General features: G+C 40.0%; 1 protein-coding gene across 3 annotated transcripts in view; it reads right to left on the bottom strand.

Annotated features, from left to right (window-relative positions):
- Positions 1-23,920, bottom strand: part of LOC136863114 (CD151 antigen) — a 218,145-nt gene that overhangs the window by 147,361 nt on the left and 46,864 nt on the right. The window contains exon 1 of one of the 3 annotated variants that reach the window (XM_067139456.2): positions 2,523-2,559. The exons of 1 other annotated variant lie outside the window; for it this stretch is intronic. Coding sequence is in view for 1 of the 2 variants with exons in the window: in XM_067139453.2 (XP_066995554.1) it covers positions 1,283-1,296 (14 nt within the window). In the remaining variant the exon portion in view is untranslated. Of the gene's footprint in view, positions 1-1,282; positions 1,321-2,522; positions 2,560-23,920 lie in introns of those variants that run through there. One more of the 3 variants, XM_067139453.2, reaches the window with a different exon arrangement.

The following is a 23,920-nucleotide window of genomic DNA, read 5'->3' as shown; positions in this document are numbered from 1 at the left end:
AGCAGTACAAATATGGAGAATTATGTATGGCCTTACTGAGCCTTGCTAGTAGATTCTTTGTTGCTACATTAATTTAACATTTTGACGTAAGTTTTTAAACTGTTTGTACCTTACATAAAACAACGGCTGATGTTCCCTCTAGTTTCAGGAAACTACGCCAGTGTTCTACGTCAATGTTGTCATTGTGAATATTTTTGTTTAGTGGTAGAGTGGGGGTAGTACGTACATTAGTTTACCTTTCAGAAATATATATTTGAACATGTCTTCATTTACACTAACAACAAGTCAAAGGGTTAAAAATTGTCTGCTTTCCATTTATTTTCCACTTCTTTGTTTATTTAAGTATTCATCTTTATTACTCAGGTTAATTCTATGAAGGAGGTGAACATGAACATCACAATGTTGTATTTCAACATAGCAAATAAATTGCAAAATATACAAGAAGTAGGCTATAATTCACTTATCAGACAATGTCTTCTAGTTCTTTCTCAGCTCATCTTGACACTGCCTATGGGATGCTCTGGTAGAAATAATGAAAGCATTGAGGCACCCACCTGAGGACTTTTCGTGGAACTATGCACCTGACTGTGTTTCGTATAGCAAAATGTCCTTCAGGTCTCGTGAAATTCATCCTCGAGTGAAGTTTTATAGCACAGGGAACCTGAATTCTATGCCTGTACTTGAAAATGTAGGCCTACAACTTGGTTAACCTGAATTTTTCTGATGATGGGACTTCTGGTTGTTTGCTTAAACAAAGGTGGTGATGGTCCTCGGAAAAGACTTTCAAAATCTTTTAAGTCATATATTTGCATGTCATACACTTGAAGTGGCATTAGTGAATAAATTGTTGCCAATTCCAAGGTGTCACAATGATGGTATTTGAGCACAATTTCCTTTTAGTATTGTTCAATAACAGTATGGACACTGTCTACCTCCCTATGAATGTGTCCCTTCAATACGTCGATCGCTTTGCGATTAGGAACATACCGGTACTTTAGTATTAAAGAAATATGACAATCATGCGAAAGTTACTTTTCTGACCGCAGTTATCAGCCTGTAGCTTAAGTTCCGGAACTAATTTGCCTGTTTTTTATTTTTACTCCGGCACTGTTCGGCGTCTTTTCCTTGCGTTACCTACATTTCCATTCACTGTTGTGACGCACTCACCTCCGGCTTCTTGGTGTAAATAACGGAATATGCGTTTCAGTCTAGGGCATTTGTTAACATTTAACGTAAATTTATGTCAATCGTCTAACCAAAATGAACAATGAAAATTGCAAACCTTGGATTCCTCATTCGCTAGTAACATACGGTATCGAGCCCATCAGTAATATAGTCATACTGTTAGGGCACGTTCTCGACATCCAGTTCATTTACGACTTCATTCGCAATTTAATTTACTAGCAAAATAACAATATTAGGCCTATGGCAAATCTAACAAATTCAGCTGGATATAAACGACGTACTGTGCTATGAATTGTAGGGACATACCTTTGACTGATCGTATGGGAAGCAATCCAATTGAGCCAGTTCAGTATATTCTAAACAATGATTTACGTCAGTAGGATAAGCTACGTCTGCATAAATACGCTACGCTCTACGAATATGACGACGATATTAGCACCGACGACTGGCGGTAAGGTGCCCTGTTCGTTATTGTTTTGAATTCGGGAATATCCATTATTGAGCTTTATCTGTTTGCATTATAAAGAATAATATTTTACAATTTTATTCTCATACATCTCCTTACCTATGCAAATAAGAGTGCCAAATCCACGATTCTGCCAGTAACAGAATTCATTTTATTATTCGGTTCCTTGTCGTAAAGGGCTGGTCTAAAAAACAAAACTCTCAATCATACACTACCGTACCGGTACTTACTACCGGTACTCTAAGTACCGGTACGGATAATGCCACCGAAGTAATGGTATCACTGACAGAGGTAAACTAGCGTAAGAGCCAATACGATGAGGAGTGTGGCATGCGGCATAATTATTAGCTATTGTATGATCAGTTGATCAACTACCGGTACTAGTGTTTACGCCCGGTTCTTTTTGCACATACGATAGAATAAATTAATCTTCATTCCTGCGACACACAAACACACATTCAATAGTGCACCGGTACCCCTAAGAAGGCACCATCAAAACAAGCCACATCCGATAAGAACCTCAAAACCATAGGTAGTTTTTGCACTTACGATAGTTTACCTCTGACGTCCAGAACTGATGTCTTAAAAATATTACTTGATTATGCTGTATAATGGATATGTTATAAAGAGCTCTTATTTTCAACTTATTACTTGTTATTTGAACCCAGTGCTTCTGCTTCATCTGTGTCAAGGGTCACCGCACGTCACTGGTTAAAAATGAAATTACAAAATGAAGATTTCTTTTATCACATTCTTACGTAAAACAGTAATTTTATTTACCGAAGATTTTATTATTATTATTATTATTATTATTATTATTATTATTATTATTATTATTATTATTATTATTATTATTATTATTATTATCTACCTTATTCTTGATGTTATCCAATTCCTACACTTCTGCTAAACGTTCAACCTCTTCTACCTACCGAACTCAGTACGGGACAGGGTCGACTAATGTAACATGAAGTTCATCCGCTGTTGGTATATTATTGGTTGTGGGGATTTCCCATCGTAATGCTCTTTCGTGTTACTTTTGTTTTTGTTCTCTTTTATTTTTATTTTCTGGAATGCTGGCTTTTGTTTGCGTGGTGTCACGACGCAGCAGGTCAAGGCTGTTCGATTGCAACCATAGTATTGTGATCGTAGGTGGATAAACTTCTAATGACCGTTAAGCTAGCTCAACGCACTGAGGCGCTTACTGTCATTAGCTGTGTATTTCCATACTCAGAAGAGGGATGTGATGGATTCAAATCATCTGCTATCCTCAAATTACCCAACTCTGCAATAATGCATTTATCAAGGCCATTACTGTCGCCCTCTCAATTCTAGTCCACTAAATTTCAAATACAGTATAACATGCACTACAGTAACACACGCTATTAGACAGCGACTAAAAAGTTATTGTTGACAACTAAGTTCCAACGTCCTAAATAAAACAGAAATAACAAACAAACTTGCAATGGAGCCTTCCCTTAAATGCACTGGTTGAACAACGAAGACGTATGTAAGGTTTTACAGTAAATAATAATAATAATAATAATAATAATAATAATAATAATAAACCTGAAAACTAAAATTCGATTTCAAGTTCAGCTGTCGATGAAGTTGTTCGGTCGTGAAAGTTTGGTTTCTCGGAATCGATCTCCAAATATTTTTTCAATGTAAAGTTGTCCACTGATTAAATTCAACGCAGGGTACGAGACAAGCAGACTACTGTATGGACCCTTAACTGAGACGACACGACCTCCAATATTTAACTTGGATCAATCGGTAACTACCAGCCAACATTTGATGAAGTCAAATGTGCTCACTATTAAAGCATAACGTTCATGAAATTCAGGTTAAAGTAATTGAAGGAGAAATAATGATTTACATCACTTCACCATGTCAAAGTAAAAAATGCTTAAAATAAGCACAAGAAAGCCCATGTTAAAAATGAACACGTAAACGATATAGAAACTGTAAACTACTCTTGATTTACTTATTAAATTAATAAATAAAATAATTAACTTTCAGGTTGATGACGCAAATAATTAACTGGGAATGTGCATGAATAAACATTCTGTTTTAATTTTTAAAATTGATTGATTGATGTTTGTTGTTTAAAGGGACCTAACATCGAGGTCATCGGCCCCTAATGGTACGAAATTAGACAAAACGAGATGACAAATTAAAAGTCCAAAATCCTCCACTGACCAGAATTCAAAGCGTGAGGACGAAGAATGAATGGATGGATTGATATGAAGTTAAAACGATCAGTGGATCCGACCCACAGTGCCTCACATGCACAGAAGCTAGCACAAAACAATAGTAGTACGGACCAAGGGACTGCTTCTATAAGCACGATGCTGAATCTATTAGAATATGCTAGTTCTCGAAACGGGTCCAAAATCCAGGTCATCGGCCCTCATAATGGTATTTATCGCCAGAAAAGTAGAACCATGGCATTTCCCATGTTGCGGCACTAATCAAGAGTAGCGTAGACTCGCGGTATTCCATACATTATGGTACGACTCACAGGTAATGAAATTCGCACATGTATTACAGACCTAATGTGGTTCGCACATTGCGGGACCCTTGACAGGCAACGCAAACCTGTGGTGTTCATCACCTAAATTTACTAACCACAGGGACTCGTACTATCCCACGGTGTTCCACATATAGGGGGTACTAATCATAGGCAAGCCAGAACCATGGGTTCCTTCATCCCATGGTGTCGCTCGTATAGTACTACTAATCACAGGTATTGTAAAAGCCGTCGTGCCCACGTTTGCTACTAATTACAAACCTATTTGGTACCCAACATAGTGGTACTACGCGCAGGTAAAGGCGACCCATGGTGTTCCCCGCGTGGTGGTACTAATCACAAATAGTTTCATGCTTCTATTTGATCATCCCTTGGTCGCCCCTTTTAGTCGTCTCTTACGACAGGCAGAGGATACCGTGGGTGTATTCTTCGTCTGCTTCCCCCAATCACAGGGGGTAATTTTTAAAATTAAGAATGAAAGCAAGCGTGTGGTTCATTTGTTTACAAACGCCTTGGTCTGGAAAGATTGAAAGAAAAGGGTGCATATTTATTGATTTATCGTTTTAACGTTCCATCAAACACAAGATAATACAACTTGAAGTAAATCATCACATGTAGACCTTTAGTAAAATAATCAGCTTCACTGCCGGTGGTCCATAAGTTAATTTGTGAAGGATAGCTGAATGAGAAAGTGAAGGAACCAACTAGATGGAAAATATCCTAGACGTGGTGCTGATAAAACCAGATGAGCTCTATAGAGAAACTGAAGAATTTGTTACGCCAGTTAATGGACCTCGCATTCAAATTCTAATAATAATAATAATAATAATAATAATAATAATAATAATAATAATAATAATAATAATAATAATAATAATAATAATAATAATAATAATGTATGTTGGGCATTCAGCCCGAAGGCTGGTTGGATCCTCAACAGGTTCACCATTAGCTGTCATAGATGGCCTAGGTGTCACTGAAGAGGCATACTAGGGAAATAAGGAGTGAGGTAGTTTCCCGTTGCTTTCCTCACTGAGCCAGAAATTGCTATTGCACATCAGTCTGCCAAGCCCACTGAAACGCATGCACCAACCGACCCTATGAGCGACATTTCTACACCATTCATAGCAGGGACTGGCTGCATAAAGAAAGACATTACTAGTGTCACTCATACCTCAGCCACTTTCATATTGTCAAAGCCAAGTATAAGACTGAGACAGGTCAATGAAAGAAACAATTTTATTCTAGCCCATACCAGAAGACATAGTGCACTGTAAACAATACATCTTGCCAGCAAAGGCCTAATAATAATAATAATAATAATAATAATAATAATAATAATAATAATAATAATAATAATAATAATAATAATAATAATAATAATAATAATAATAATAATAATAATAATAATAATGTGCTTTACGTCCCACTAACTACTTTTACGGTTTTCGGAGACGCCGAGGTGCCAGAATTTATTTCCACAGGAGTTCTTTTACGTGCCAATAAATCTACCCACACGAGGATGACGTATCTGAGCACCTTCAAATACCACCGGACTAAGCCAGGATCGAACCTGCCAAGTTGGGGTCAGAAGGCCAGCCACTCAGCCCGGCATTCAAATTCTCAAGGGGAAGTGGATATATATCATGCACTGGACAAGTAAAAACATTGATGGTCATGTCGTTCATACTGATATCAGTTTAAATTTGAGATAGGTTTCACTAGAGCAGTGCTTATATCTGTCAATATTTGTTCAGTTTCAGTTCCTATATTTTACGTATGAAGAAGCCCAGCAACAGCCTAATTTAATTGACTGCAGAGTTTTCCTAATTGCTTCTGCGACATCAGAAGCAGAAAGACGAATCCGACTTTTGGGAATTAAAACTGTTCTGAAATGAGAATTCATGAACGAAATATGTTTTGCACACATACACCCTATGCTAGGTATATCTACAGCTACTGAAGGAAACCGTTACGAAGTAATGAAGAAAAAAACCGGAGAATGCCAAAGGTATGAAAGTAAGAGGGAGAGAACTGGATCGTTTTAGGAAATGCGCAACACGTTTGTTAGAAACTACCCCAGGGAAGGGCAAATGCTGGGGCTATATCTTAATTAAGGCAACGGCTGTTACCTTCCCAATCCTAACCCTGTCCATTCTTCAGCGATTTTTCTTTTAAAAATTGCCTTTTTCGGATTGAATGGAACTAACCAAGTTTTACGGCCGAATGCCTTTCCTGACGCCAACTCTATGTGGAGGGATGTATCCACTACTGCATGTTTCTATTGTGGTTTACAGTGTGTTGTGTCATGTTGTGTTGTGTGTATATGAAGATATGTGTTAAGACGAACTAGAGCTAGCAGAATTGATCAGGTGCGGTTGAAATCACCGACCCAGCTGGGAATCGAACCCGAGGCCCTCTGAACCGAAGGACGCTACGCTGAGCATTTAGCCAAGTAGCCGGGCCGTTTGAAATATAGAACTCAAATGTGTTGAGTTTTAGCGTTATTTTTAACATTTTAACAGTGTTTCAGAAGTTATTTATTCCAAAATATAGGACTCAAGTGTATTACAAAGTCTAAATATTGACATATATATGTCTTATGACATGACAACTTACAGAAATACGGTGGACTTAATCACAGAACTGAGAACTGCACTACAATTTGTGATCATCTTTCACGTATTTATTTCAAGAAATGATCTCTTTATTTATTTTTTAACTTTCGAAGACACAAGAAATTATATGCATGAAATATCCTTAACGTCTTGATCCCTACCATTGCATTAACAGTCTTGATAATCAAATGGTTCTTTTCATTCAATCTCAAGGAACTTATGAGTGAAAACATTCTTTCCACTGCTGTATTTGTTCCTGGATTTGTCATGACAAACCCAAACGACTAGCACTAGGTTTTTGTATTGGATGTATTCTTCCTGCAGCACTTTAAATGCATTCACCACTTTTAAGCCATTTCAGCTTTCGGTTATTTGGAGCACAATTACCAGAGCCTTCCGCATATATCACTTTAAAATCTTTCAAGGAGTCTACAACTACTGTGATCATGCCTTTAATAAAAAACGGGATAAAACGGGACCAGAAATAATCTAAAGGGGCGATATAGCGTCCCGTTAGAGATTCATGGGGGAAAACGGGACGAAGAAATAAAAATATAAAAACAAGGGACAGTCCCATTAAAAACAGGAGAGTTGGTCATCCTAGCATAAGGGTTAAGTTTTATTTCCATCCATGTTTAGGCTAAAGAGTAAAATGATACCATAAGAAATTTCTTCTACCGATCTACAGATGTTACATGAAAAATTACTCATATTACATTTTGTTAAAACGACGGTATAGGCCTACGCATTATTACAACAATAATTTTGTACCACCGTCTATGTAGCATCGTACAGAACTTCTTAAACATGATCTTCTTACTCCACTTTCCCCACACGCTGTTGGGGTCGCGGGTGCGAACTGTGCAACGTGTGTGGAACTGGCCCTGTTTTGCGGCCGGATGCCCTTCCTGACGCCAATCCTCTACGGAGGGATGAATCCGATATTGCGTGTTTCTGGGGCGGTTGGTAGTATGATGTGTTGTCTGTATAAGAAGAGGAGTGTGTTGGAATCAAGACCAGTATCCAGTCCCAGAGTCTAAGGAATTAACCAAACGGAATTAAAATCTCTTATCCCGCCGTGAATCGTAACCGGGACTCTCTGAACCGAGGCCTCAACGCTGACCATTCGGCCAAGGAATTGCTTAATAATAATAATAATAATAATAATAATAATAATAATAATAATAATAATAATAATAATAATAATAATAATAATAAGACTCTGTGGTGTAGTGGTTAGCGTGATTACCTGCCACCCCCGGAGGCCCGGGTTCGATTCCCGGCTCTGCCACGAAATTTGAAAAGTGGTCCACTCATCCTCGGGAGGTCAACTGAGTAGAGGAGGGTTCGATTCCCACCTCTGCCGTTCTCGAAGTGGTTTTCCGTGGTTTCCCTCTTCTCCTCCAGGCAAATGCCGGAATGGTACCTAACTTCAGGCCACGGCCGCTTCCTTCAGATCTTCCCATCCCCCCACAAGGCCCCTGTTCAGCATAACAGGTGGGGCCGCCTGAGCGAGGTACTGGTCCTCCATCCCAGTTGTAACCCTTAAAATCTCACGCTCCAGGACACTGCCCTTGAGGTGGTGGGGGTGGGATCCCTCGCTCAGTCCGAGGGAAAAATGAACCCTGGAGGATAAATAAATAAATAAATAAATAAATAAATAAATAAATAAATAAATAAATAAATAAATAAATAAATAAATAAATAAATAAATAATAATAATAATAATAATAATAATAATAATAATAATAATAATAATAATAATTGTTCCGGGCGGTACACCTCTACGCCGCACATTTATTTTTTTTTTTTTGCTAGGGGCTTTACGTCGCACCGACACAGATAGGTCTTATGGACCGTACATTTAAATCTTGCGCCAATTAAAACTCCTCTACAGGAGAAACACAGAACTTGGAACTAGATCTACTTAAACTTTTCCTTAGAACATGTCACCTCCTTAATTTTGTGATTGTGAAGTTTCCAGTACTGTATAAAATTCTACGCGTTTTGTTTACCATTTATCAAGAAGTTTGGACTTTCTACAAAACACGACCAGAGCTCATACTACTAAACTGGCCATAGCGGATATTAAATAAAATCAAATGTAAGATTTAAATTTAGAAAAGACCAAAAGCACAAGGAGAACTATGATCATGCACCCTGGTGCGAAGTGAAGGAACTTTATTTGAAGAAATTTTGTATTCATAGGTTTGTTCTTTGCTAAATTATGTTCATCCATTTTTGGGTCGGCAATATTGATATCTTCTTTCCGCCAGTTTTGAATTCAGCCAATCCCTAATTTCTGTAATTAATTTTCGGCCTATCACAGGCTTCTTCTTCGATTTGGTGTGTAACTTTACGCTAGCCAATAAAAGTACGAGGGTGTGGCTTGATTATTCATGAAAGATCTCTAACATTCCCCGAGGGTTTATAAACTGCGGATTTTCACGGCTCTTGGCCATTTGATCAACATCTAATTGAGTGTGAGCCTGTGAAGCAGGAGGCGGGAGGTGTCTCTTTCATCAGGCAGCAGTTCTTCAGCAAGGTAATGGCCGTTTAACATCCTTATTTCTTGATAGCTCCGCAGTTTAACCCGAGGGATAGGTCAGAAACTTTAATTTGTAACCTTCTTCTCTAAAATGTAAGTTCTGCCGGCTAATGTGAAAATTTCAAAAAATCTGCAACTGTAATTCGGGGATAAAGAGTGATTTACCCTCTCGAGCTCCCCTTCATATTGGTTTGAGGTGACTACGTTTTATAACTGGTTTTCTTCCTTTCTGTAATGTCTTAAATTATTCTTATACGAGTCACCTCCATAGTTTGGGAATAGCCCCTGTGTCATCGGCCTAGTGCCTTTTAGGTTTTAAGAAGTCACATCGAGGAGTGCAAGCATTCGCCTCCTTCCATTTTGTGTTCGGGCCATTTATTTAACTGTTATTTCTTTTACACGAAGGCCCTGTAGGTTGGGTACGAGATACCCCTGGTTCATTTTCGTAAGTTGTGCCTTGATGGCAAATAATTGTAAGGTGTGATATTGCCTTGAAAAGGCTTGAAAAACTGAGAGCGTGTCAGCTCTTTTCTAGTGTTGTAAAAGTGCCTCTGGGAGGCTTGATGTTAAAACTTGGGAGCAAGTGCTCCATGTATTGAGGGGTGTTCTGCCCTTGCATATAATGATGATCTTTGTAAAGCTAAGTGTGTAGCTCAGGAATTGTTAAGTGAGGACTTGAAGCCCAAGTTCTCTTTATACCACTAATCTTGTCTTTGCTAGACTTGTTTTTGCTACCGGTACCTGTGACATTGTTACTTGTTGGTTTTGTTTTAAAAGAGAAAAAAATATAACCTTTGTTACAGTTTTAAGTTAACTTTGATTTTGTAGTTAGACCCATTCACCCCGGCACCTTCTTTCACCTCTGCGTTCCACATATATCCCGGAATAATAATAATAATAATAATAATAATAATAATAATAATAATAATAATAATAATAATAATAATAATAATAATAATAATAATAATAATATATTTATAGCGACATTAGAAAACGCAGATTAAAAGTTTACGGACACATCAGAAGAATGAACCCTGACCCTCTCACAAATTCTATGAATTCTATGGAAACCAGATTAAAGCCAAAACAGACAATATGAAATGTATCTGCGAAATAAAAAACGACAATAAATTGCCAGGAATCACTCAAAAATACATCAAAAACTCGAGAGATGCAAATTGACCAAGAGGACCAACCGAAGAAAAAGATTTTTTTTTTGCAAGTTGCTTTACGTCGCACTGACTCAGATAGGTCTTATGGCGACGACGGGACAGGAAAGGTGTTGTGTGAGATCAGTTAGTGTAACCTCTTTGATTCTTGTTACTCCTGAGATTTGTTTACGAGAGCTTTGAAATAAGCAAAGAAACACACTTCAAGTTAGTTTGGTATCATTTTTGTTGTTCTCAAGATGGCTTCCATGTATATATGTGTATTAAAATAAATGTGTTCGATTATTGTGGAATTGTACCCGTGTTTTGTCGTTTTTGAAGTGCATTCCCAACATTTAGCGACCGTGACAGGACATTAGACAGTTATATAATCATATAAACAGTTTCATACGTAGTATTTCAAGCATGGAAGTGAGTATAGCTGTGACAAAGAAATCAAGAGCGGTATTACGGCGATCAATAACCAAGATCTACAATGAGCTCGACGCGTTACTACAGATGCCGGAGAAAGATACGGAAAGTATTAGTGCACATATGGATCTATTAGAAACAAAATTTCATGAATTAACAGGTATGGATACTCTTATCTTCACTAATATGATTGAGAACGTGGAGGTTAGGGATGACGAGTTAGACAAAGAAATCAGTATGGCTGACGAGTATAAGTTCAAATTTTGTAAGGTTAAGACTGTTGTTACGAAATTATTAAATGAAGACCGGAACTCAGAAGCTACTGCAGTATCAGTTAATTCTAACTCGTCACTCCAAGTTAAGCGTTCATACAAACTGCATTTGTTGGAATTGAAAAAGTTCGGAGGTGAACTAAAAGATTGGCTTCCTTTCTGGTCACAATTTAAGAAAATTGATGAGGACCCTCTTTTAGACCCTAGTGATAAATTCCAATACCTCATACAGGCCACCACTTCTGGATCCAGAGCAAGAGATTTAGTTGAGAGCTTTCCTGCTACCGGAGAAAATTACTGTAAAGCAATATCAAGTCTCAAAGCACGCTATGGGAAGGATGATTTGCTGGTAGAAGTGTACATTAGGGAGTTGTTAAGTTTAATCTTACAGAATGCTGTGAGCCCTAATAAGGTGTGTTTATCATCCCTCTATGATAAGCTTCAGAGCCATATAGGAGCCCTAGGAACCTTAGGTGTCACAACGGACAAGTGTAATTCCATGCTTTTACCACTAGTAGAGTCATGTTTGCCTGAGGACATTCTAAGAACTTGGGAGAGAACTTCTTCAATCGCGCTCATTGGCCAGTCTTCTTCAAATTCAGCTGTTGAACCAGGAGGGACTAGTGTCGGTAACCAGAGTGTGAATTCCAAGAATCGTTTAGACAGTTTGATGCAATTTCTTAGATGTGAAGTAGAACAGGAACAGAAGATTACTTTGGCTTTGTCAGGGTTTGGTGTTTTGTCTTAGGTAGCTGTCAAGGGAGGTCCAAAGAAGGAAAAGAGCTTGAATTACACCACTAATCCGAATGAGAACATTCCAACAGCAGCAGGTCTCCTTACTGCATTTGGTAAAGAAACAGCAGGGTGTGTCTTTTGTCCGTCTAATCACAAGTCTCAAGACTGTATTAAGGCCCAGAAGATGACTTTGAAAGAACGTCGTCTTGCACTTGAGACTAAAAGATGCTGTTTTCCTTGTCTCAAGGTCGGATATCCAGCGAAGAAATGTAGAAATAGGCCTAGGTGCATCATTTGTAGTCGAGGACACTTTGTGGTTATGTGTGATAAGTTGCCACAAACCCAGGTAGACTCAGCCGTAGAGAGACCGAACTCAACAGGAGACAAGATGGCTTCTAGTGCGCAAGTCCAGAAAGATGAAGCTTTAGCTAGTTTGTCGAACCATTGTGGGGTGCTGATGCAAACACTAGTTGTCAAGGTTCGGGGCCAAGGATTTGAGCGGACTGTAAGAGCATTAATTGATTCAGCATCACAACGTTCCTACATTTTGAAGAGTACAGCCACGGAAATGGGATATCAAACTGGCAGACAGGAAAATATCCAACACTCGCTATTTGGAGGTACAACCACTGGAGTATACCATCATTGTGTGTACACTATTTATCTCTCTAGTCTGGATGGTAGCTACAACTGTCACTTTGAAGCATTAGACCAAACAAGAATTTGTGGTGCCATACCTTCAGTACAGCAAGGTCCTTGGATTGAAGAACTAAGTAGTCAGAACATTGTTTTGAGTGACATCAAATCTTATGGACCAATAGAAATATTAATTGGAGCTGATGTTGCAGGCAAATTGTTTACAGGAGGCCACAAGATACTAAGTACTGGACTAGTGGCCATGGAAACTCGTTTGGGATGGATTTTAATGGGCAAAGTACCTTCAGAACATAGGAATGAGGAAAGTATGGCTATGGTGGTGACTGCTATGCTAACAAGAGAAGCCACCATCACATATTTGTGGACTCTAGATACTTTAGGGATTAGCGATCCATCTGAGAAACGCAGCAGATCTGAGATTGAGTCTACTACACAGCAACATTTCCTTGATACAGTATCAGTCAATGAAGAAGAGCGGTTTGAAGTTCACCTCCCATGGGTTGAGAACTATCCTCCACTGCCTGATAATTACCAATTATCACTGAAGAGACTGATGTCTACTGTTAAGAGATTGAAGACTGAAGGTTACTATGATGTTTATCAGGAAGTACTAGATGATTGGCTGAGGGAAGGGGTGATAGAAGAAGTGCCTCCTCAGGAAATGGATGTTCATTGCCACTATTTGCCTCATCGTCACGTTGTGAAACCTGGATCAACAAGACCAGTGCGTCCCGTGTTCGATGCCCAGCCTCAATCAATGTCTTGAGAAAGGCCCTAATTTAATTGAGAAAATACCTTCCGTGTTGGCTCGTTTCCGACTGAAGAAGGTGGGAGTTGTTGGAGACATAAGAAGAGCTTTTCTCCAGATCAGCATTCGTGAGAGAGACAGAAATTTTTTGAGATTCTTGTGGTTAGACAAAAATGGAAGTCTCAAGACATACAGACATTGTCGTGTTGTATTTGGAGTCTCTCCAAGTCCTTTTCTATTAGAATCATGCATCAAACTTCACCTTGAAAATACATTAGTACTGTGTGAGGAAGGGAAGTCACCATGGCCCAAGTCATTTGTGGAACTTCTTACCCATAGCTTCTATGTTGATAATTGCCTTGCCAGTTTGGACGATGAAGAACAAGCCAAACAGTTTATTGATGTAGCTTCAGGTGTCATGAGGGAACGGCAATTTTGTCTTCGAGGGTGGGAGTTGACCGGAAGTAATGTTGTTTCCGGACCTACCAATGTGTTAGGACTACTATGGAACAAGTCCGACGATTCCCTAGCAATCAACATAGATAACCTTCTTTCGATTAGCTTCGAGAAAATAACAAAGAAAGTTATTTTGAGTGCTGCCCATAGAATTTTTGATCCGGTGGGTGTCACATGTAGTGTAGCATTAATACCAAAATTGTTGCTTCAACAGACTTGGAGAGAAGGTTTGACATGGGATGAAGAAGTCAATGAAGAGATCAAAATGAAATTCTTGAGTTGGCTTGAAGAAGTTCCTCTTTTAGCTCAAGTCAAGATTCCTCGTTGGTTGTCTAACTGCAACAGCCCAGACGACTCCTGGACACTTCACATTTTTTCAGATGCCTGTCAGACATCATATGCAGCAGCTGTATTCCTGCGTGTTGAGCAAGGGGGTGAAGTGAATGTTCACTTGGTGGCTGCCAAGTCAAGAGTTGCACCAAGTGGAAAATCAGGCAAGGGATTGACCATTCCCAGGTTAGAACTTTTAGCAGCTTCAATAGCAACGAGATTATATGCATCGATTGTAAAGGATTATTGTATTCCTGATATTAAGGCAATTTTTTGGACAGATGTTTCAACTGTTCTCGCTTGGATTCAGCGAAGTGAAGCATGGGATGCTTTTGTCATGAACCGGATTAAAGAGATACGAGAACTGTCAGTTGGTTGCGAATGGCGACATGTTCCTGGAAAAGAAAACCCATCAGATCTTCCATCACGCGGATGTTCTGTGAAGAAGTTGATACAATGCCGTTGGTGGGAAGGCCCTGGTTGGTTGAGAGAAAATCCAGACTGCTGGCCACAAACTGACTTTTCTTATAATGAGGAAGAGATAAATTCGGAGAGAAGGAAGAATGTCGTTTCATTGATATCAAGTAATTCAGAAGACATCGGTAAAGATTGGTATTACCAACACTTTTCTCAGTACAAGAAAATTGTAAGGATGGTAGGCTGGATGTTCCGCTTTCTGACCAACTGTCGCATCAGCAAAGCTCAACGCATACATTGTGACCTGACAAGTGAGGAATTTGTCACGGCAGAAAGGAAGATTTTACGGTGGGTGCAGGAGGAAGTGTTCATAGATGTTTTCAATTCAAACTAAAGAGCTTACTTCCGTTTGTTGACGAACAGGGATTGATTCGTTTGATGACCAAGATATCAAACCGGGATGATGTCAGGGACTTTTGTCATCCCATTGTGCTCCCAAAGGCTGATCACCCAGTCGTTCAGCGACTGATTATGGATGCCCATCTTAGCAACTGTCATGCTGGTACGCAGATGCTTTTGTCAATTCTGAGGCAACAGTATTGGATTCTAGGAGGTAGACAAACAATTAGAGCTGTTATTAACTCCTGCATGATTTGTAAACGTCATAGTTCAAAGAAGTTGGCAGCTCATCCTTCACCTTTACCTGAGAGTAGAGTGCGTGACGCAAGAATTTTTGAAGTTACTGGAGTTGATTTTGCTGGTCCTCTCTACATCAAAGCCGATGATGGAACCTCGAAGAAGGCATGGGTTTGCTTATTCACTTGTGGAGTTTGCCGTGCAGTTCGATTGGAACTGGTATCTTCGTTATCAACAGATAGCTTTCTACAAGCTTTCAGACGTTTCTGCAGCAAACAAGGAAGACCTGTCATTGTCTACAGTGACCAGGGAACAAATTTTGTTGGGTTTAAGAACTCCTGTCACAAACTGGACTGGAATGCAATCTCACAATACAGTTCAGCGCGGAAGATAGATTGGCGTTTTAATCCTCCAGCTTCGCCATGGTGGGGAGGTTGGTGGGAACGACTAGTAGGAATGCTCAAAACTCTTCTCCGTCGAGTGCTTGGTCGATCATCTGTCAACTATGAAGAGATGCAGACAATCCTCTGTGATTGCGAAACCGTCATAAATTCTCGGCCATTGACCTATTTGTCTGACAACCCATCAGATCTGGCTGCTCTAACTCCAAACATGTTTCTACACGACATAGAAGAAGTAGGAGTACCTGAGTATGACCTGTTCGAAGCAACTGATCTTCGGAAAAGACTGCAGTATCGCCTTCAGTTGAGAAAGAATCTTAGAGAAAGATTTCGTACTGAGTATTTAGGTCAGTTGAAGTTATTCGCCAGCAAGGATAAGCCACATGATCTCAAACTGGGAGAAATTGTTTTGGTTGGCAATGATGACACTAGAAGAATGGATTGGCCATTGGGACGAGTTGTCGAGCTTGTTAAGGGAAAGGATGGCAATGTTAGAGTAGTTCGTGTCGTCACTGCTTCAGGCGAGCTTATAAGGCCAGTTCAAAGAATATACCCACTAGAACTCGAGTTTCAACCACCTGAGGATACCCAGGAAATCCGAAACCACCTAAGGAAAGACTTTGTTCCAAGTGAGGAAAATATAAAGGATAATCACGAGGCCGGAGCATGTGACTGCTGAAGATGGTCCTCAAGTTTCAAAGCAGACAGTGAAAATAACTCGTCTAGGACGATTGATTCACAAGCCAGAAAAGTTAAATTTGTGATATGTGTCAATTAACATATTTATTTGTGTTTATATTATTGAATTTTATCATTTTGTAATTGTTTCAGGACTATTTTATGAAAGTGGCAATTTGTGCATAAAGAGTGTAAGTCAATTCATGTTAACATTCATTTGACTTAGGTGGGAGGATGTTGTGTGAGATCAGTTAGTGTAACCTCTTTGATTCTTGTTACTCCTGAGATTTGTTTACGAGAGCTTTGAAATAAGCAAAGAAACACACTTCAAGTTAGTTTGGTATCATTTTTGTTGTTCTCAATATGGCTTCCATGTATATATGTGTATTAAAATAAATGTGTTCGATTATTGTGGAATTGTACCCGTGTTTTGTCGTTTTCGAAGTGCATTCCCAACAAAAGGACTAGGAGTGGGAAGGAAGCGGCCGTGGCCTTAAGGTACAGTCCCAGCATTTGTCTGGTGTGAAAATGGGAAACCACGGAAAACCATCTTCAGGGCTGCCGACAGTGGGTTCGAACCCGCTATCTCCCGAATACTGGATACTGGCCGCACTTAAGCGACTGCAGCTATCGAGCTCGGTAAGGAAACGATGATATTTGTTGTTTAAATGGGTCTAACATCTAGGTCATCGGTCCCAAATGGTACGAAATGTAATGACAATTTAAAAGTCCAAAATCATCCACTGACCAGAATTCAAAACGTGATAATGATGAATGAATGGATGAATATGAATTTAAAACTATCAGTGGATCCGACCCGCAATGCCCCACCTTCCCAGAAACTACTACTAAAGCACAATCCTGAATGATAATGCTTGTTGTCTAAAGGGGTCCAAAATCCAGGTCAACGGCCCCTCATAATGGTACTTATCGCTAGTAAAGTAGAACCTTGGTATTTGTCATGTTGCGGTACTAATCAAAAGTAGCGTAGACTCACTGTGTCCACACTTTATGGTACTACTCACAAGCATTGTACGTCGCACAGGCAATGAATGCAGACCTATGGTGTTTCCCACGTAATGGCGTCATTCACAGGCAACGCAAACACATTGCATTCCTCACCTATCACGGGCGCCGGTATTCCTGTGGTGTTCCTCACATAGTGGGTACTAACACAGGCAACACAGACACACGGTGTCGCTCATATAGTTGTACTAACCACAGGCAACGCTCAGACCAGTGGTGTTTCTTCCTTAATGGTACTAATCACAGGCAACGTAAACTCGCGATGTTCCGCATATAGTGGTACTAATACAGGTACCGTAAACCCACAGTGGACCGCTCTCTGTTGCTACTAATCACAAACCTATTGTGTAGCTAACATAGTGGTACTACTCGCAAGTTAAGGCGACCCATGGTGTTCCCCGCGTGATGGTACTAATCGCAAGTAGTTTCATGGTTCTAATACAATAATCCCTTTTAGTCGCCTCTTACGACAGGCAGGGGATATACCATGTGTGTATTCTCAGTCTGCGTCCCCCACCCACAGGGGATAGAAAGAGAGAAAAAGTAATAAATAAAAGGATGGGATCCGTCACTTTAGAAAATGAAGTAACGGACGAAAAAGGCAAGGGCCACGAAGGGCGTGAAAATGAAAGACTCCCTACGCCTCGAATACTCTAATACCATCGGGGTCAGAAAAGAAGAAGAGTTGACCAAGGGAGGTCGGACAGGATAGATGAAAGTGAGGAGCCTGGCAAAGTAAGTGGAAGCAATGCCAGGACTCGGCTAAGAGCCCCGTGGTCGCCAACCCACGCTCAAGTTGAGAGCACCCGGGGCCCGTTTAGTCGCCTCTTACGGTAGGCAGGGGATACCGTGGGTGTATTCATCTGCGTCCTCCACCCACAGGGGGTGAAAACGATCGGAACAACTTGGACCAAAGAGAGGAAAGAATCACACAGCAAAAGAATGAAAGAAATATGGGTGCAAGGGAAGGCAAACAAACGCCTCGACGTACTTTATATAGGTGCCCCCTGTAAAGCTGAGCAACCCAGTGGAAGGTTGGGTAGCCAATCCCAGCGGGAAGCTGGGTCAGTGAACCGATCAGTGCTGGGGGCTTCAAGGCTTACAACCTTGATAGTTAAACACCACGTTACCTTCGGGTAACCCCTCTAAACTTTTTCGTAACTCTGGAAACATGGAGCAAACGACTAATTGGAAATCTACCCCAGGTGGTAACAAAAATCCACCCCCACTCACAGTGGGGCAAGCAGGCCATCGGATTCTGAGGAGCCTGCATCTTCATGTAAGAGGAGGAAACACATCAACTATCTGGCAACAATAAACATTAATTCCCTCCTACAAACGGGAAAACTGAAACATACATTGGACGTCCTAACAAAACACAACATTCTTATAACGGCTTTACAGGAGACAAGATTTACGGACGAAGAACCTTTTGAGTCACAAGGCTTCAGGATCTGCAAGGGACAGCCAGGTCAGAGAGTGATGAAGAATATGCCGCACCTGGGTACATGCTTCATAGTCAACAACAAAATGATCAACTCTATTATCTCCTTCTCATCACCAAATGGGAGAACGTCCACTATAGCCTTCAGAAGTCTCAACAAAGCCTACACGATTGTTAACTTCCATGCACCTACCAATGATACTAATAAGAGTGATATTGAAAGTGTTGAATACTTTTGGGAAGAACTGGAAGAGACAATCGATAAAATTCCAGAACATCACGTGATCATCTTAATGGGGACTTTAATGCCCAGATTGGTAAGGAGCGCAGGTTTAAGAACATAGTCGGAGAATACCCGGCCCACAAAAGAACCAATTGTAATGGTGAGAGGCTGATCAATCTGTGTAAAAATCACAACCTTGTTCTTAAATCTACAGCATTCAGACACCTCACCCGAAAAGCCAAGACCTGGAGATGTCCCAATCCCTTGCTAGGAGAGTACCAGTTAGATCACGTTGCCATCAGTAGAAGGAATAGCAAGGAAATAATGAACGTCAAGGTATTGAGAGGTGCCAATATTGATTCAGACCACTACCTATCTTTGGTCAAAGTAAATTTCATTCCACTCACGAAGTACAGAGGTAACAATTACACCGGGTCCAGAATCCCAAAATTTAATCCAGCCCAGCTGAAAGAGAACAACAACTTTACTAAGGTACTAAGCAATAATCAAAATAAAACAGATTGGCCTAACCTACAGAAGTCACTGATAGATGCAGCAACAGAAACCATCCTTGCAACCAGAAGGAGTAAACACCCATGGTGGACACCAACATGTGATAAGGCAATAGAGGAGAGAAGACAGGCATGGGTGAAATGGAACTGCAACAAAAACACGGAAAATCATACAGCCTTCCTAACAGTCAGAAAGAACATGGCCAAGACCATTAGAAATACTAAGAGGCAATATAACAACGACATCATAGATCAGGCAGAGAAAGACTTTCAAAGGAACAACACGAGTAACTTGTACAAAACTCTAAAATCTCAGACAAACGCTTACTCAGCCCCTACACTCCACCTTCGAGGACCAGACGGAGAACTGAAATTGAACAATGAAGATTGTACTACAGCCCTTGCAAAATATTTTGATGGCCTCCTCAATGCAGAAGAACTACAGGAAAAACTACAATTTCAACCTAAGAATGTTATTAACCCTGACTCCCTTCCTCCTACCAAAGAAGAAATCAAACAGATAATCTCTGAACTGAAATCTAACAGAGCAGCAGGCGAAGATGGCATCATTGTAGAATTATGGAAACATGCAGATGAAGAGTCAATTGACAGTATCCATAGAATCATAACTGACATCTGGGCAACAGAAACACTACCAAGGGATTGGACTTCAGCTATCATCCACCCGCTGCACAAGAAAGGAGACAAGTTAGACCCTAACAACTATAGAGGGGTTTCTCTCCTATCAGTGACGTACAAAATCTTCTCCAAAGCATTGCTTAAAAGAGCGGAGGCACAATTAGATTCCTGCATAGGAGAGTACCAAGCTGGATTTAGGAAGTCAAGATCATGCACAGAGCAGATTCTGAACCTCAAAACTATCTTTACCTACAAAAACCTCAGCACCTCACCCTATGTAGCAATTTTCGTTGACTTCCAGAAGGCTTACGACTCGGTAGACAGACAGTCACTCTTTGAGACGTTGACTGAAATGGGACTGGATAAGAAGACTTTGAATCTTGTGAAGGCTACTCTAACGAACACCATGTCCAAAGTCAAATTCAGAGGGGTATTATCAAAAAGCTTCGAGATCAAAACAGGTGTTAGACAGGGAGATGGTTTGTCCCCTATCCTGTTTAACTGTCTGCTGGAGAAGGTCATTCGGGAATGGACGTACACACTAGCTGACAACTCTGGATTAAAAATCGGCTACAAAAAAGACAAGTTAACAGTTACTTGCTTAGCCTTCGCAGATGACCTCACACTCTTAGCTTCAAGTATGGAAGAAGCTACGTACCAGCTATCCTCCCTAGAACGCATAGCAGCTAAAGCAGGGCTAAAGATCGCTGTCAATAAAACAGAATTTCTGACCAACATCAGAGAAGCACCCAACTTCATTTCTTTGGGAGACAAAATAATACACAAGGCCAACTCATTCAAATATCTTGGAGAGTGGATAACCCCAAATGTTAATGAGGATCTTGCAATGAAGAGTAGATGCACTAAATTAGAAAGAGCTTATCTTTGTAAGAACATACAAGTCTAAATGGCCTCTACTTGAATCTTAAACTTAGACACTACAACACCGTAGTAAGACCATCTGTACTGTACGCCTCAGAATGCCTAAACATGACCCGGAAAGGACAACTCAGAAAACTAGAACTGAAAGAGCGAAAGATCCTCAGAAGGATTATGGGTCCCATTAAAGAAGGAGATGGCTACAGAATCAGGGACAACAAGGAACTGTACAGTAAAATAGAGAGCATTACAACAGCTATGAGGAAGAGAAGACTAATCTTCTATGGTCACGTAGTCAGGATGGACAGCCAGAGACTCACTTCAAGAATCTTCAACATTGTATCTAGAGGGAAAGCAACAAATTCCAAATAGACGAATTTAGTGCGGAAAGACCTACAATACCTAAACATTGATCACGTTGACATTTACAACAGAGATAAATTCAGAAAGTTAGTCAAGACATCTGACTCTCTCCAGTCACTAACAACTAAATCACTGCGTCCAGGAGTAGGAGTGAAATGGACTCAAGAAAGAAAAAACATCCATAGAGCTAGAATGAAGGAATACTGGGCTAAGAGGAAGAAAAGAGCTCACCAGAGTTAAGAACCACGTGGTCCATCGTAGGCCTAAACGAATAATAATAATAATAATAATAATAATAATAATAATAATAATAATAATAATAATAATAATAATAATAATAATAATAACAATAATAATAATAATAAAGTAATCCGCCTGTGTGGTGTAGTGATTAGTGTGATTAGCTGCCACCCCTCGGAGGCCGGGGTTCGATTCCCAGCTCTGCCACGAAATTTGAAAAGTGGTACGAGGGCTAGAACGGGGTTCACTCAGCCTTGGGAGGTCAGCTGAGTAGAGGTGGGCTCGATTCCCACCAGCCATCGTCGAAGTGGTTTTCCATTTCTCCTCCAAGCAAATGCCGGGATGGTACCTAACTTAAGACCACGGCCGCTTCCTGCCCTCTTCCTTGTCTATCCCTTCCAATCTTCCCATCTCCCACCAAGGCCCCTGTTCAGCATAGCAAGCGAGGCTACCTGACCGAGGTACGGGTCATCCTCCCCAGTTGTATCCCCGACTCAGAGTCTGAAGCTCTAGGACACTGCCCTTGAGGCAGTAGAGGTGGCATCCCTCGCTGAGACCGAGGGAAAAACCAACCCTGGTGGGTAAGTAAATTAACAAATAATAATAATAATAATAATAATAATAATAATAATAATAATAATAATAATAATAATAATAATAATAATAATAATAAAGGGATATAATAATATATCCGAAAACCGCCAAAAAGTAGTTAGTGGGACGTAAAAAAAACAATAATACTCCATTATGAGAACAAATTAACAAGAGCGTTAGAGGAAAGTGATTCGCGGTCCACAGTTTGGGAACTAGTGACGTAAGAGAAGCAGGATGTGTGTTGGAAAATTCCTTTCAGAGATTTCTCGACCTTCTGTCTAGTCATCTATCCACGAAGTTTTAGGCACAGACTTGTATTATTGTCCTGACAACAATTTCTCTGGTTTATTAATGGCATGTGGCCTCCGAAGAGGCCTGATGCAGGTCTTTTGAGTTGACGCCGTACAGGCGACCTGCGCGTCTGTGAGGATGGGGCCCTGCTTATGATGAATTCTAATGCTTAAGACGACACACAAACACGCTACCCACAAGCCATTGGATTAAACTAATGAAGGTTAAAATACACGTCCCGGCCAGAAATCGAACCCGGGACCCCCTCGACCAAAGTCGAGCACGCTAACCATTTAGCCATGAAGATGGACATGTATATGGTAGCAGAGTAGAGAAAGTCTCTGAAAAGGAGACGACCAGTAGGTCTAGATCCCAGTCGTAATTCAACCTAAACGTGCACAATATCACCGCCGTCAAGAGTGGGTATAACCTCCGAGTGTAAGCTTTGCTTGAGCTAGCAGTTTAACGTCACATGAACACGGGTAGGTTTTTAGCGACGCAGGAATAGGAAAGGGCTAGGACTGGGGATGTGGAATCTCAATACATCGTTGCTCTTTTGGGTAAATGCAGGTGATTCCAACGAGGCCTTTGTTCCATTCTGGCTCAGTCATCTACGTCAGCCTCGATTCAGTAAATTTACTGGGACGTAAAAGAACTCACGTGGAACAAAATTCTGGCACCTCGGCGTCTCCAAAAACCATAAGAGTATTTAGAGGAACATAAAACCAATGGAAATAAATAAATAAATAAATAAATAAATAAATAAATAAATAAATAAATAAATAAATAAATAAATAAATAAATAAATAAATAAATAAATAAAACTGTTGTTTTATTGCATTGACAGTGAAGCGTGCTGGGTAACCGTTTGGTAAGAATTTGAAGTACAGACTTGCTTAATCCTGATAGGACCGGGCATTTTTCAGAAGAGTGGGCATAAAAAGACCAACTGTCCAAGTAGTGTGATGAAAAAGACCAACGCGCATTTTGAAGTTGTTCTTTTGTAACTGATCCCTCTTATCAAAACACATGAGGAGATGAAAGTTATTACCTTGGGACACATGAATATTAAATAAACTATTTGTGGCTTGCCCGCAAATTGCCACGCAAATAGAAACAAACATTCCATGGTTCCCCATTTCTCTATGTAATGTTTGGGCGCCATGGTTACTGTTTTAAATAAAACTGTAAACCAAAATTTATATTTAGTAGTATAGAGACTTATACTTAAATCACAGGGGTAGGATTTTAAATAATTAACCATTAAGTATCATTTAAGAAAGAAAATTAACGCAATATAAAATACAAATGAATTTATTATAAAAAAAAAAATGAGATGAATCGGAAAAGTTTCCTTAAAGCGTGGAGGGATTTAGAATTTACTGAATTTACCATTGCTTGGTTTATATAATTGAAGCTCACCAATTGCAGCTTTCGTTGACGTCATCT

Source organism: Anabrus simplex, chromosome 2, assembly GCF_040414725.1.
Source record: "Anabrus simplex isolate iqAnaSimp1 chromosome 2, ASM4041472v1, whole genome shotgun sequence".
Classification (NCBI taxonomy): domain Eukaryota; kingdom Metazoa; phylum Arthropoda; class Insecta; order Orthoptera; family Tettigoniidae; genus Anabrus; species Anabrus simplex.
Note: the sequence above shows the minus strand (reverse complement) of the source record. Positions and strands in the feature narration are given on the sequence as shown.